At 38.6% G+C, this 15,019-nt stretch overlaps 1 protein-coding gene and 1 pseudogene across 1 annotated transcript; one reads left to right on the top strand and one right to left on the bottom strand.

Annotated features, from left to right (window-relative positions):
• The first annotated feature begins 1,418 nt into the window (after positions 1 to 1,418).
• LOC133852706 (putative UDP-rhamnose:rhamnosyltransferase 1) lies at positions 1,419 to 7,542 on the top strand (annotated as a pseudogene).
• A 762-nt stretch (positions 7,543 to 8,304) lies between these two features.
• On the bottom strand, positions 8,305 to 14,296 carry LOC133851702 (uncharacterized). The gene is made up of 6 exons (XM_062288249.1): positions 13,912 to 14,296; positions 13,728 to 13,834; positions 11,331 to 12,151; positions 9,451 to 9,580; positions 8,650 to 8,984; positions 8,305 to 8,559 (listed from the first exon to the last, which is right to left on the bottom strand). Exons 1-6 carry the CDS (start codon positions 14,219 to 14,221, stop codon positions 8,436 to 8,438), a joined length of 1,827 nt encoding a protein of 608 aa, XP_062144233.1. The 5' UTR covers positions 14,222 to 14,296; the 3' UTR covers positions 8,305 to 8,435.
• Between the last annotated feature and the right edge of the window lie 723 nt (positions 14,297 to 15,019).

Raw genomic sequence — 15,019 nt, forward strand, 5'->3', positions numbered from 1 at the left:
GTGATAATTGTGATATAAAGTAAAAAAAAAAAATTTGTATAGAAAAATGAAAAAAAAATTGTATTGTTATAATTTTTTTTATTTAAATAATAATAAAAAAATATTGATGTGATATAAAAAAAAAAATTTAGAATGTTTTGATGTTCATTGTTATTAAAAAATATAAAAATAAAGTGAAATTTTTTTGTGTTGTTTGCCAAACAAGATTGAAACATGTCACGTCAAATCGATCAAAAATATCACATATTTTATATGATTAATTAATATTATTTTATTTTTTTTAAAAAAAAAAGTGGTTTTCAACATCCTTATGGTCGGTCTGGGGTAGAGGCACCCCATAGCCTTAGGGGTGAGAGAGAGATAGAGCTTATGAGAGGAGAAAGAATTTTTTTGGGGAGAAGAGAAATAAATCTTTTCGGTGAAGAGGAGAAAGAAATGTTTTGGGTGATGAAACCATTAAAAAATAGAAAAAATTGTATTATTAGTCCATATGGTTGTCCTAAATTACAAATTCGTCCATGTGGTATCAAAATTAATTCAAAGATCCCTATGGTTGGCCTAATTTACAAAGAGTTCACTTGAGTCAAATTATGTTAAATTTTTTGACAGATTTTGTTTGGCACTTGTCAGCACCAATAAGACGGCGACACTTGTTGATCTTAATAAAAAAAAATATTAAATATATAAAACATAAGAAATATTTTTTTTTCTAAAAGAAAAATTGAAAAGAGAAAAAGAGTGGTTGTTGAATGTTGGTTGGGCAACCACCCCCAGCCAATGGGGGTGGCCACACGCCACCCCCATAGGTGGTCGAAGGTGGCCTGAATGAAGGCCACCCCAAAAGGGATCTAAGGGTACCTCGATGGAGTAATTTGTAAATTAGGCCAATCATAATAATCACTAAATTAATTTTGATACCACATGGAACGATTTATAATTTAGGCCTAGAACAAAAATCAATGATGCAATTTTTCCTAAAAACTAACTGTTGCTTTATATTATAATATTCATTCAACTTGTACATCTTTCATTTTAAAATATATGTTGGAAGAGAAAAATGGTTTACAATATAGCTGGACTATACCATCAGAACAAGGATCATTCAGAACATTGCTGGAAATGCTTTGATAGTACTGTCTCATCACTGACCAAAAATAATACACACATTTTTTTATACATTTTAACACTTTTATATAACCAAATTTTAAATCTACTATTGAATTGAAAATACCTAATGATATGAGATGAATAAGAAATATGAAGATGGTAGGAGGAATACCTTTTATTTCTTACCTATATTTTCCACGATCGCTTGTGCAAAAGCCGTAAGCCAGTGTCCAAGCTTTCCCCAGCCCCTATATACAGATATCAACCACAGATCAACATAAACTTGAAAAACAACCACAATCATGAACTCCATGGCTGAGCGGCCTCATGAGCTTCAGAAGCTACACATAGCCATGTTCCCATGGCTAGCCTTTGGTCACATGATCCCGTTTTTAGAGCTCGGTATTGGAACAAAGAAACTCTTCAACCGATGACTCTTCTAAAGATGTAGAGTTAGTTTGTGATTCTATAAATATAGAGTTATATAAGAGTTAGATCTCTTCTATATTATCAGAAGAGTGATGTGTTTAATTTAGTCTCTAGAGTACACGGCTGTTTGGTACAATCCTAGTTGATGAATACTTGTATTTTTCATATTGTTCTATATATATTCAAGCTACTGCACTACGGTACAGTAGGCAGCATTATGCAAAATATCTCTAAATTCTATATGGTATCAGAGCCAATCTAAAGACCCACGTCTATGACTACTCTAGTTGGTTCCGGTTCTATGGAGAGTACCCAAACTTCCCCCTCGATTTCCAACTCCATTATCTCTCTCGCACCGCCGGCTATCCAAAATGTTCATCATCATGTATCTCAGAAGCTAAGTCAAGACAACTACCTCCTCTGGCAGTTTCTGATGGTCCCCTTTCTCGAGGGACAAAACCTCTACGGTTATGTCGATGGGACAAATCCCCTACCTCCCCAGTTCATTGCCGACCTAACGTCCGATCTGCTGGTTGCCAACCCCGGCTATCAAGCCTGGTATCTCCACGCTATCCGTCGAAGCTTTGCCGCACATCATCAGTCTCTCCACTTCACGCAAAGTTTGGCTCACCTTGGAGACTTTTTTCTCCGCTCAATCGCAATCAAGAATTATGCAGATCAAACTGCAATTGGCAACCCTCAAGAAAGGTGACCAACCCATGTCAGCCTACTTCCAAAAGGCACAAGGCTTATCTCACCTTCTTGCGGCAATCGGCAAGCCCATTGAGGCTTTCGAGCTAATCACTCACATCCTTGTTAGGCTCGATGTCAAGTATGATCCTCTAGTCACATCTGTGACCACAAGGCAAGATTCAATCTCTTTAAATGATCTATATGGTTATCTCTTATCCTTTGAGCTGCGTTTGGACCTCCATAAATCGGCTGTGGACGTCAATATCTCAACTGCAAATACTACACAATGCCAGACTACTCCATCTCAGAGGAACACCCGTGGCCAAAACTTTGGCCAATGCAACAATTTTCACGTAGCAGAGGCCGTGGCCGTGGCCGAGGAACTCCTCAACAATTTTCCTCTTATGGGTCTGGCTCCTCACAACGTCCCACTTGCCAAGTTTGTCAAAAACAGGGTCATACCACTACTTCATGTTGGTACTGCTTTGATCAAGGCTACTCGACTAATTCTGCTCCTCTAAATGCCAATTTGGGCCTCTGCTAATTCTACTCCAGACTCTCAATGGTACCCTGATACCGGTGCAAATGTTCATCCCACCAATGACCTCTCCAACCTCAATTTATATGCCGACAACTACATTGGACCTGATCAAATTCGAGTAGGCAATGGTCAAGGTTTGAAAATTTTACATTCTGATCATGGCATTTTACCTACACCTTCAACTACTTTCAAATTACTTTCTCTATTTCATGTTCCTCAAATACAAAAGAATTTGATTTATGTAAATCAATTCACTCGTGATAACCAGGTTTTTATTGAGTTTCATCCTTTTTATTTCTGTGTTAAGGACCTTCTATCCCGCAAGCTCCTCCTCCACGACCCGAGTAAGTCCAGACTTTATCCATGGCCAACCTATCAAGCTTCCTCCAAGTCTCATGTTGCCTTCATTGGGGAAAAAGTTTCCTTGGACCAGTGGCATATTCGATTGGGCCATCCCGTGTCTCCTATCACTAGTCAAGTCATCAAGTCAAATAAACTACCTATGACCTCTTCCAAGCTCCCTTCCATCTGCTCTCCATGTCAGTAGGGAAAGAGCCATTGTCTTCATTTTAGTAGCACTCCTTCTATTTCCAGCATTCCTTTACAATTGTTATTTCTTGATGTATGGGACCCAGCTCCACAAACCTCTGTAAATAACAATCGTTTTTATTTAAGCATTGTCGATGATTTCAGCAAATACACATGGTTAATATCCTCTTGAATCAAAGTCTGTTGTCTGTCCTACTTTTCTTCGTTTCAAACAACTTGTTGAAACCTATTTTGGTACTAAAATTATCTCTGTCCAAAGTGACAATGGTGGTGAATTCAAACGCCTTCAAACTTCTCTAAATTCTATGGGAGTTTCCTACCGTCTTAGCTGCCCGCCTGCCCCTACACCCATCATCAAATGGGATCTGTGGAAAGAAAACATCAGTACATTGTTGAGATTGGGCTATTCCTACCGCCACTGCAAATGTTCCCTTTTCCCTATGGGACTCGGCCTTTGAAACTGCCACCTATCTCATTAACATGCTTCCATCCAAAGTCACACATCAAAAATCTCCCTATGAATGCCTGTTCAACATATCACCCGATTATAAATTTTTTTCTAAAAATATTTGGCTGTGAATGTTAGCCCTTCCTTCGTCCTTATAATTCCAACAAACTTGCTTTTCGATCCACCTCATGTGTCTTCATTGGTTATAGCAAAAATCACCTCAGGTACAAATGTCTTCATATTCCCTTTGGTAAAGTCTATATTGCTTGCCATGTTGTGTTCAATGAAATTAACTTTCCTTTCAAAAATTCCACTCCTATCATCTCCTCCTCAACTCCACCCGAGTCTACAACTATGTCTATTCCTGTGGTTCACTTGTTCCTCCATCACCTATTCATACTTCATATCATCATAATGAAGCTCCTCCAAATCCTTCCTTAGAGCTGTCTCCAAATACCTCAAATTCCCCAGAAATTGACAATATCCAAGCTCTAATACCCTTAAACTCTCCCATTGATTCCGAGCTACCATATCCTCCATGTGTTCATGCCATGACCACAAGATCTCAAAATAAGATTTTCAAACCTTCGATCCTTACAGATGGCCAAATCAAGTATCCCACTCCTAAGGCTCTCATGGCCTACTAGCACTACATGAAATTGAACCTACTTGCTTCACTCAAGCAAGTAAACATGCAAAATGGCGTACTACAATGAATGAAGAATTTAATGCTCTACTCAAAAATGGAACTTGGTCTCTTGTCTCCCCTTCCCCAAACATGAATATAGTTAATTGGCTGCAAATGGGTTTTCAGAATTAAAAGAAAGGCAAATGGGACAATTGAAAAGTATAAGGCACGTCTAGTAGCAAAGGGCTTTCATCAACAACCTGGAATTGACTTTATTGAAACATATAGCCCTGTAGTTAAACTTATAACTATTAGAACTGTATTAGCACTTGCTGTCTCTACAGGTTGGGCAATAAATAAAGTTGATGTTAGCAATGCGTTTCTACATGGTCTTCTTCAAGAAACTGTTAATATGGCTCAACCACCCGGTTTTCAGCATCCATCTTATCCCACGATAGTTTGCAAGCTGCACAAGGCCTTATATAGCTTAAAACAAGCCCCACGTGCATGGTTTTCGCGCCTCAGTGCTAAGCTTCTTGAACTCAAATTCCAAAGCTCCAAGGCTGACTCTTCATTGTTTACTTACAAAGCAAATGGTATTATCATTTTTATGCTTATATATGTTGACGATATTATCATCACCAGTTCCAACATAGTAGCTATTTCACAACTTATAAGTGTTCTACACTCTTTCTTTGCTCTCAAAGACCTTGGACCTCTACATTACTTATTGGGAGTTGAAGCTACTTGGCATGAGGATGGTTTACATCTTTCTCAACAGCGCTACATTTATGATATTCTCACAAAGACAAATATGCTTCTTGTCAAGCCTGTCTCTACTCCAATGTCTGCCTCTACAACTCTTAGTTGATTTGATGGTTCAACAATTACGGATACTACTCTATACCACAGCATAGTCGGCTCTCTTCAATATTTATCTCTTACTCGGCCTGATATTGCTTTCGCAGTCAACAAAGTCTCACAGTTCATGCAAGATCCAAGGGATTCTCATTGGTCTGCAGTAAAACGCATCCTGCACTATTTGAAGTCTACAATTGATCATACTTTTTGCATTCACAAGAATTCTTCACGGCAGCTCACAGCCTACTCAAACTCTGACTGGGCTGGCTGTCCGGATGATCAACGTTCAACTTCTGGTTATTGTGTTCTTCTCAGCAAAAACATCCTCTCATAGAGTTCAAAGAAGCAACCAACAGTATCTCGCTCAAGCACTGAATCCGAATATAAAGCCCTTGCAAATGCCTCAGTCGAGTTAACATGGATTCAGACTCTTCTTGGTGATCTTGGTGTACAATCTTCACGATCACCAATTTTGTATTGTGATAACATTGGAGCTACATATCTCACGTCAAATCCTATTTATCATGCTCGCACTAAGCATATAGAAATTGACTATCGTTTTGTATGGGACATGGTTGCCTCCGAAGCTTTTAATGTTCAGTTTATCTCCAGAAAAGACCAGCTTGCCGATATTCTCACAAAGCCTTTGGCTGCAGCCCGATTCATCATTCTCAAGACCAACCTCAAGGTTCAGTTGCCTACAACGTTGAGTTTGAGGGGACGTATTGGAATAAACAACTCTTCAACCGATGACTCTTCTGAAAATGTAGAGTCAGTTTGTGACGTGTTTAATTTAGTCTCTAGAGTACACGGCTGTTTGGTATAGTCCTAGTTGATGTATACTTGTATTTCTCATATTGTTTTATATATATTCAAGCTACTGCACTACGGTACAGTAGGCAGCATTATGCAAAATATCTCTAAATTCTATACTCGGCAAGCTCATAGCCCAAAAGGGTCACCGTATTTCATTCATATCAACCCCTAGAAACATTGAACGCCTCCCAAAGATCCCTCCAGATTTATCACCTTTAATAACTTTTGTGAAGTTGCCCTTACCCCATTTAGAGAACTTGCCAGAAAACGCAGAAGCCACCATGGACGTACCATTCCACATAATCCCATTCCTTAAGAAAGCCCGGGATGGCCTCCAAGAACCTTTATCTCATTTTTTAGAAACTTCAGCTCCTGATTGGATTATTCACGACTTTGCCCCTCACTGGTTACGACCAATCGCTACCAAGCTAGGCATCTCACAGGCCATTTTCAGTATCTTTAGCGCATCAATATGGTGTTTCTTTCCAATAGGGTCGAGGTCATTGGACACGGAAGATCCAAGTACAAGGACGGAGCCCAAGCATTTCACTGTCCCTCCCAAATGGGTCCCTTTTCCAACCAAAGTAGTGTATTGGTTGTTTGAGGCGAAGAAAATGTTTGACATCCTTGAAGACAATGCTTCCTGTGTTTCAGACTGGTTTCGTGTTGAGATGTTGGTCTCAGGCACCGAGGCCATGGTTGTTAAAACCAGCATGGAGGTCAAAGGTGAGTGGTTGAAGCTCCTCGGAGAGCTTCATGATTGCATACCTGTAATTCCGGTGGGCTTTTTGCCACCCTTGGCACAAGAAAGCGGAGACAGCAACAAAGATAGCACATGGGCTACAATTGTTGAGTGGTTAGACAAGTAAGAGAAAGGATCAGTTGTTTATATAGCACTCGGAAGCAAAATTCGACCAAGTCAACATGACTTCACAGAGCTGGCTCTTGGACTTGAGAAATCGGGATTTCCCTTCTTTTGAGCTCTAAGAAAGCGAAGCGGCTCTGTCGATGGGGATTCAGTTGAGCTACTGGAAGGATTCGAGGAGCGAACCGAAGGTGGTGGGATTGTTTGGACGGATTGGGCGCCTCAGTTGAGGATATTAGCCGAATCGGTTGGGGGTTTCTTGACTCACTGTGGTTGGGGTTCAGTGACAGAGGCGTTTCAATTTGGACGTGCGCTTATTCTGTTGCCCTTCATGTCGGACCAAGGATTGAATGCAAGGTTTTTGGAAGAGAGGCAGGTGGGTGTTGACTGTTGAGGTACCCAGAAATGAGGAATATGGGTCGTTTACCAGTGACTCGGTGGCCCAAACGCTGAAGTTGGTGAAGAAGGATGAGGAGGGGAAGATTTATCGTGACAAAGCTAAGGAAATGGCCACCATCATCGGAGACAAGAGCCTCCAGTCCAAATACATAGACAACTTTGTTCAGTTTCTTGGGAACCACAGGAATGTCAACAAGAGCACGTAGAATTAATCTTCTTTTTTTTTCTTTTTTTTTTTTTGTTCTTCTTCAATATTAGACAAATTATGTATTGCAGTTTTATAGTTTAATATCGATCGGTGCCTCCAAATGCTAGCTATCACAGCCAATGGTTCTACAGAGAGTTTCATAAGATCCTCAATCTTTTAAATTTTCACATGTTGGAGAGGTTTTATATACTATATTAATGAGTCTAATTAAACCCATAGACTTGATATTTTGAATTAAGGAAGTGTCCTAATATATTTATTAAGGTTTTCGTCACCTCCAAAGAAAATACTTAAATTAGCAAATGTTTATAAATTAGGAAAAAATATAAAATTAGTTCTCGTGGTTTACTTGATTTTTTTTTCCTAAATGTCGATGTGGATACAAAAAAGATGTGAATGCAACTTAAAACCCATCAAGAAGAATTTCCTAACTAGATGTTAAAGATAATCGTCCGAAAAACAAAGAACATTTTTCTTTGTATCTTTTATTGATTGAAGCTGACTTGTTATTTTGTATTCTCTCTTTCATCTTTTTCAAAAATTAACCATTAAATTTGTAAGACCCACACCTCTATTCATGTAGGTTCTGCATATATAATGGTTGATTTTAGAAAAAGATGGATAAGAGATAGGTGAGAACATACAAAATCTTGACTGAAACTCCCCTGAAAATGATTCAATCTCATTTTATGTTGATTGAAACCGGGTGAGAACACAAGTTGCACCGTTACAAATTCAACCTTTGTAGTTAGAAGTGGTGTTAAAACGGGTAGGAAACACAACAATGTAACCCAAAAAAGGTGCAGCCGCTGGACATTTTTCGATTAATTAGTAGAGTTTTACAGGGAGTCTATCTACATACTTTATCACCAATAAAAGCTCTCTAAATATCTATTTACTCGAAGGGGACATCAACCTACTTTCCTCAGTATCATGCTTTGATGAAGCACCCCCACCCATCAATTCCTGAAAGCCCTCCACCTTCACCGGTGGTGCTCTAACAATGCCCATGTTCCTGCACGCAAACAAGAAAACATTCACTCAACGATTTCTTATGCTAATGGCACATTTGTGGAAAGCATTCTTCTTTAGAGTTTATTCTTACTGTGTCTGAATTTGGGGCATTTGAAGGGAAGCCATCTGTCTAAATTGACGGCCAGGTTGAGCATGGAGATTCGACGACATTGCAGCAATCTGTTGCGACTGGAACTGCATCTGGGGATGTCTGGCATTGATAGAGTTGAAGGCATTACCATCCATTGGTAATTCTGATGGGGCTTCAATCTTAACTTGTACCATTGGTCTGTCCTTCTCCATATCCATACCAGGGCGAGGAGTGGATTGTTGGCGTCTTCGTATTCTATCCACCTGCTGTTGGTGAAAAGCCAGATTCTGGGGATGAACAATTTGCTGCATCTGTTGATGTATTTGTCGAGGCATCTGTAGGTTCACCAAAAATTGCGATGGCATCAGCATACTAATAATGCCAAACTATGTCCTCAACTTAGGAGAAAAAAAATAATAACGCCACATCAAGCACGTCAACATTGAAAATCTACTGACACAAAGAAACTCTAAAAACTGAAGGAGATTTTCAGAAATCTGGAAACCAGCCCGCCAAACTTAGACTACACAAAAAGCTTGTGCTTAGAAAATACTGAGGGACCACAGGTGCAAAATTTTTTAGAAATATCATTTCTTTCAATGATCCCCAGGGAAGGAAAAAGAGATCTGGGGGTTTGTCACAATGTTAGACACCATAACTTGATATAGACACAAAGATCCAACTGCAAATTAGGACCAGCTAGCTGAATTTTGCAATTCCATGAACAAACCAGCAAATTATACAAGGAACAGAAGCAATACACAGGTAAAATTCAGAGGAATTGAAAGTAGATGCACATACTTGCTGGGGTAGTAGGAGGGAACTTTGGTGCTGTGACTGCAACTGTGGCTGGATTCCCTGTTGTTGCTGAGTTTGTTGTACAAAATTCCTGGAGCCATCCTTTACATGCTCCGCCAATGGCCCCAAATTACTTGTGAGAAAAAGAGAAATATGTTAGGTAAGGAATAAATTAGAAAATTGGTGTTACCATTGATATTACTAATGAAAAATACAAGCGCGCACAAATATGAAACAAATTATACCTAAAAGAAGTGTGAGATTAAATTCAAAGCCAAACCAATTTCCATATATTTTGACCCTGTCAGACTTGTATACTAGATCATTTGTCAAATTATGGCAAATGGCATAACACAGATTTTGTGGACATTGATTTTACCTGAGCCTATTTTAACATTATCAGCTATCCAATTAAATGTTGAACCATTTAAAGCCATCTGGTTGGTCTAATCAAGGCTTCAAGAGACTCTGCAATCATTTATGGCCAGAAGATCAGCCCGGATTAATTTGTTTTTCACTTTTTTTAATTGATTTAGATTAATTGGATATAAGTTGCTGCAAAGGTGGGAGACATAAAGGTACACTTGGACGAGAATACCTGTGCAGAGGGCATGAAATTGCCCTCTTGCCAAATTAGTCTGTTTAGGAACCGCAAATCAATAAGCAAGGCTATGAGAATAGCAGCTAGTTACTTATAAAAAAAAATTTTAAAAAAAAATGAGAAAAGCAGCTAATTCTTTGGTACTCTTGATTCTCTTATATACTCTTCGTGTACGACGAATTTTCTTTTGTTTATAAAATTATTATTATTCATAAAAAAAATAAGCAAGGCTATGAGAGTAATTAGATGTGTGTGTGTGTGTGTGTGTGTGTGTGTGTGTGTGTGTGAGAGAGAGAGAGAGAGAGAGAGAGAGAGAGAGAGAGATAGAGTTCTTGAAAGCCCTAATATATGCAACTGGAAAAAAAAGAAAAAAAAATTCAAAATAGCACTTGATTCTAAATTATGCATCTGATTTCAATTTTGTCCTTCAACTATCAATTGTTTCAACCTCCTCAAAATTTTAAAAATGGTTCAATGTTATCCTTACATTGTCTCACAATCACCATGCAAATGGAAGTTATTGATATAGAAGATGTTTTATACATATGTCATGGTAAATTAAGCTACCTACTGGTGTCAAAAAATCAAAACATATAGAAACGTTACATACACATTGGAAACCACAATATCTTTTATTAATTTTACTATTTTTTAAAAATTAAGTTCACGTCTCCACATAATTTGATTTTCCAAATATTGTCTAATATACTATCTGAACATTATAAGAACATATGTATAAGAAACATATGTCAAATCAACAATTGGCGTTCGTTTAGTGATAATAAGGCTAGGAAGGGTAACCTTGACGCTAAAACTTAAAGGATTATATCGATAAGATTAATAGTTCAGGAGGAAATTAGAATCTGACACAACTTAACTACCAAAGCCCTATTTTTTAACCTAAAATAAACAAAAGAGAAACCATTTGGCCCTCGCAACAGTTTCTTAAGAGAGCAAAACAAATAAAACAGACAAACATCACATTAAGCAAGAAAAGTTTCATGATATTAAAAAGTCGAAGAAAAGTCACAAAATAAACAACTAGAACATTTTTCAAATTGAAGCCAAAATAAACAAATCCAAGTTGTAATTCAAGACCAGCTGACCATGCAACTATGAGTTGATCATATATACATGTAGGAATAGGCAGCCACAGACGTGTAAAACTAATATACAACATATTGCACTTATCTCTCTGCAATTGAAAGTGAACAACACCAACATGAAAGGAAAATAACAATTATATAATGATAATGCAAAGTAAAAGAGATATCAAACTTACCCATATCCCAATGTTTTAAGGAACATCTTAACTAATTCAGTAGCCGAACACTGCTTTCTGTAACTATCAGCAAGAACTTTCAATATTCGGCCTAATTTACATACATGACAGCTCAGCAACTGAGCGAAGACTTCCACTGGAACTTCTGTGGCACCATCAAACCCCACACTTGTCAACATTCGTGCAATTACCTTTCGAGACATCTGTGACGCTTGCTCTGGACCAATACGCTTCCTGTTCCCTTCAGACCCAACTTTTCCACGAGATAAGCTTCCTCTGTGTTCCGTGCTTAGGTACTCAGGCCTGATACCTAGCCTCTCAATCGTCACAGGGCTCCTGGTCATAACTTGAGGCAAGGTATCAAGAACTCCATACAACTCCACTTTCTGGTTTTCTTCCACTCTATCTATGGGGGAGAGTGCACTATCAGGCACGCAGTTCAATGTGAACATTGTCTCTGGGAAAAAAGGTGTTTCATCTTCAACAAAATTACTGCCATTTAGAGCAGAATTTGGATGCATGTTTGATGCATTTTCCACCATGGAATTTCCAAAGCCCATGTAGTGATCCTCCTTAAAAGCCATGCGCCTTTTCTTATGCTTCTCAAGAAATCTGAGATAAGCAGACATCTCTTCAGGTGTACGTTTTTCTCGTTCATGGTCCCCAGATGACAACCTATAGGGTTTGCTAGCTCTATACTTCTCAATAAACTGATTATACCATGTTTCAGGCAGTTCTTCATTCCTGAATCTCTGGGGTACGTTATCAATCTCAGATTCACCATATCTTGATCCAATGCTAAAAGCTGCCCTTGATTGAATCTGCACAATTGAGTCCATATGTTGGCCAACCCAATGAAAATTGTTCAAAAAAAGGGCAAGGTACCATCTATAACCAAATGTTCTCGTGACATTGAAGATACAAAAGATATGATAAGTTGATGGCGGAAGCACAATATCCTATGACTTATTAGGAATATGCATATTCGAGGTGACCTGGCTCGATAAAACCTTTTATGATTACAAACACACAAGAACATTGGTATGTAATCTCCTCTATAAGAAAGTAGTTTGATAATTTTTTTTTTTCTTATAATCAATTGACCCCAAGGGAGTGTGAAAGGGAGATTCGAACGAATGACTTTCACTTCACGAGGCGTGGTCCCAGACGATTGAGGTACCCTTGGGGTCCAAGAAAGGAGGTTGATAGTAGAAAAAAGAAACCATACAACATCAGCTTTTATATAGAAAAGACATATATATATATATATATACAAGACCATACCCATGACCCAAGTAGACACAAAACATCCAAGACCATGCCTATGAAGCAAAAAAAAATCTGAAAATATATAGAACCTTGAAAAACAAGAAAAGCAAAAATGAGGAATAGGGTCAGCCCTATCATCCAACAACATGAAGTGAGTCAAAAAAAATATCCTTAAAATCGAGCAAAGCTTCAAGCCCCTCAAGTGAAGGTTTATTTCTCCCCAAACAAACACCTCAAAACAAAATTGATGGTGCTGGTCTCCATGCTAGGTACTTCCGGCTACTACCAAGATACCAGTGCCAACTAGCAAGTGTCTCCTAGACTGGGTGTGGCAGAACTGAAGACAACCAATCAGAGAGAACAGAAAGCATTACAACTCCTAAGTGAATAGAAAATTGTTAATGCAAAAGAATGTTATCTACTGACTCTCCCCACCATTTACACATACAACACCAATTCACATCAGCTTGACAACAATTAAATAATATGCCCTAGTTTGTGTAATTATTGTGATGCACTTACTAGACAAGCGGACAAATAGGTCCTCAGTATATGCTCCAGACAAGTAATATGGTTTCCTTGATAAAACTAATCAGGGTCAAATGCGGGATCAGGATTGTAAGGGTAAGCTCCATAATGAGAAATTTCTATGATAAGTAAACTACATGATATGTAACATTTCAGAGTTGGGCTATATCAATAAAATGGATTCTTTGGAGGTTTTATAGCTCTCAAAAGAAAAGCTACGAGACCAATTATGCTTTACAGGTAGCACAACTTCAAGAAAGAGAATTTCTCATAAAATGAGGAGGCTATAACCGCACAATCGACTTGAGATAAACGACTAAAAATACAAGAAGTGGCATACAAGCAATGAAGCAACGGGGTTAAAGGTAGCCCAAAGTGACAAAATATGATAGGAAAACCGACTAAAGGAAGCTCAAAAACGATGTGAACTGGGGTAGAACTGAAATTGAGTCTTACTAAAGGAATAATACAGCTCTACCCAAAGTAGAATAGCGAACCAAATTTCCCGTAGCCACCCTAAATTTCGGTGGGAACTTAGAAAGTTTCACCGAACCAAATGCAATAAAGCAATTCGAAGTGAATGGAATTGGGGAATGGAACCTTGGACGACGCCGTATTAGACGAAACACCACCTTCCCGCTGTTGAGCCCCATCTTGCGCTGAGTTCTCCAGCGTGAAGTAAACGTCATCGCCGTGCAATCGCAAATCTGCAACCATAGCGTCAATCACAAACCAAATTTTCCAAAAACAAATAAAAACGCTGAAAATCCGATTAGAAACTCACAATTCGGATTGAGCTTCGAAACGACAAGGGAAGAAGACGCAAGCGACGAAGACGAAGAAGGATTGGAGCGGAGGAAGAGAGATACGCAGGCCTTGTCGAATAGGAGCGCTCTAGCGCGGAGTTGGAGCTGGATCTGAGCCCTAGATTTGGTCTCGTCGGCTCGCATGAAGGCCTCCCATGAGGAAGGCGAGGCCAGGCAGTGGACGAAGCTGGCGTAGTTTGACTCACCCAGCCACGCGCACCACACCCCGCAGCTCTCGAGCTTTCTGGCCAGCTCGTAGCCGCGACCCTCCTCGCCCAGTAGGGCCATCGTTTTGGGAGGGAACTGAGCGCTAACTAATGAAGGACTCGCCGTCTGAGAGATCTGGAATATTGACGCGTTTTGCCGTTTTGGTCATTAACTTTATAGTGCAAGGTGTTCTCTAAGTGACGCGGCAGTATCCATGTCAGCAATTAAATTAAATTGAGAAAGAGAAATGATCCCTACACTCATTTCTCACAACAGCCTCACAATAAGTTGATGTGGCTTGTAATATTTTATTATTTTTTTGTTTTTTTTTGTTTTCTTTTTGTAAAAAAATAATAAAATATTACCAGCCACATCAGCTTGTTATGGGGCTGTTGTGATAAATGAGTGTAGGGATCATTTCTCAATTAAATTAATGTGACGGAAAATAATTTTTATACATCGCATTACTCTACATCAACTCTATAATAAGACATATAGGGTATAGGACCTATGAATATAGGTCTCACATATGTGGGTTACACACCTAATATGTCTTGGTGTATAATTAATGTAAGGTAATGTGATGTAAAAATCACATGTGTCTTGATGTGGAGTTAATGTACACGTCCCTAATGTGACACCCCACGTAAATTAGGAGCGCTACATAAATGTTTAAAAACAAAATAATAATAATAATAATAATAAGAAAAAATTACATTTAAACCTCTTAAATTACCAACCGTTTTGGAAATAACCTCAAAACTACCAACCCTTCAACTCTGGCTCCCCAAACTACCAAAAAGTTTCAAAAATACAATTTTTGTAGAAATATGTCTATAATACCCCTGCCATGTGTCATTTTTCAATTAAAATTTTTTT

Source organism: Alnus glutinosa, chromosome 12, assembly GCF_958979055.1.
Source record: "Alnus glutinosa chromosome 12, dhAlnGlut1.1, whole genome shotgun sequence".
NCBI classification, from domain to species: Eukaryota; Viridiplantae; Streptophyta; class Magnoliopsida; order Fagales; family Betulaceae; genus Alnus; species Alnus glutinosa.

Coding starts and splice junctions, on each gene's coding strand:
- LOC133851702 (XM_062288249.1), bottom strand. CDS start 14,221: ATGGCCCTACTGGGCGAGGAGGGTCGCGGCTACGAGCTGGCCAGAAAG. Junction 12,152..13,727: donor CTAATACGGCGTCGTCCAAG/GTTCCATTCCCC, acceptor TCAATTGTGCAG/ATTCAATCAAGGGCAGCTTT. Junction 8,985..9,450: donor CCCTCCTACTACCCCAGCAA/GTATGTGCATCT, acceptor GTGAACCTACAG/ATGCCTCGACAAATACATCA.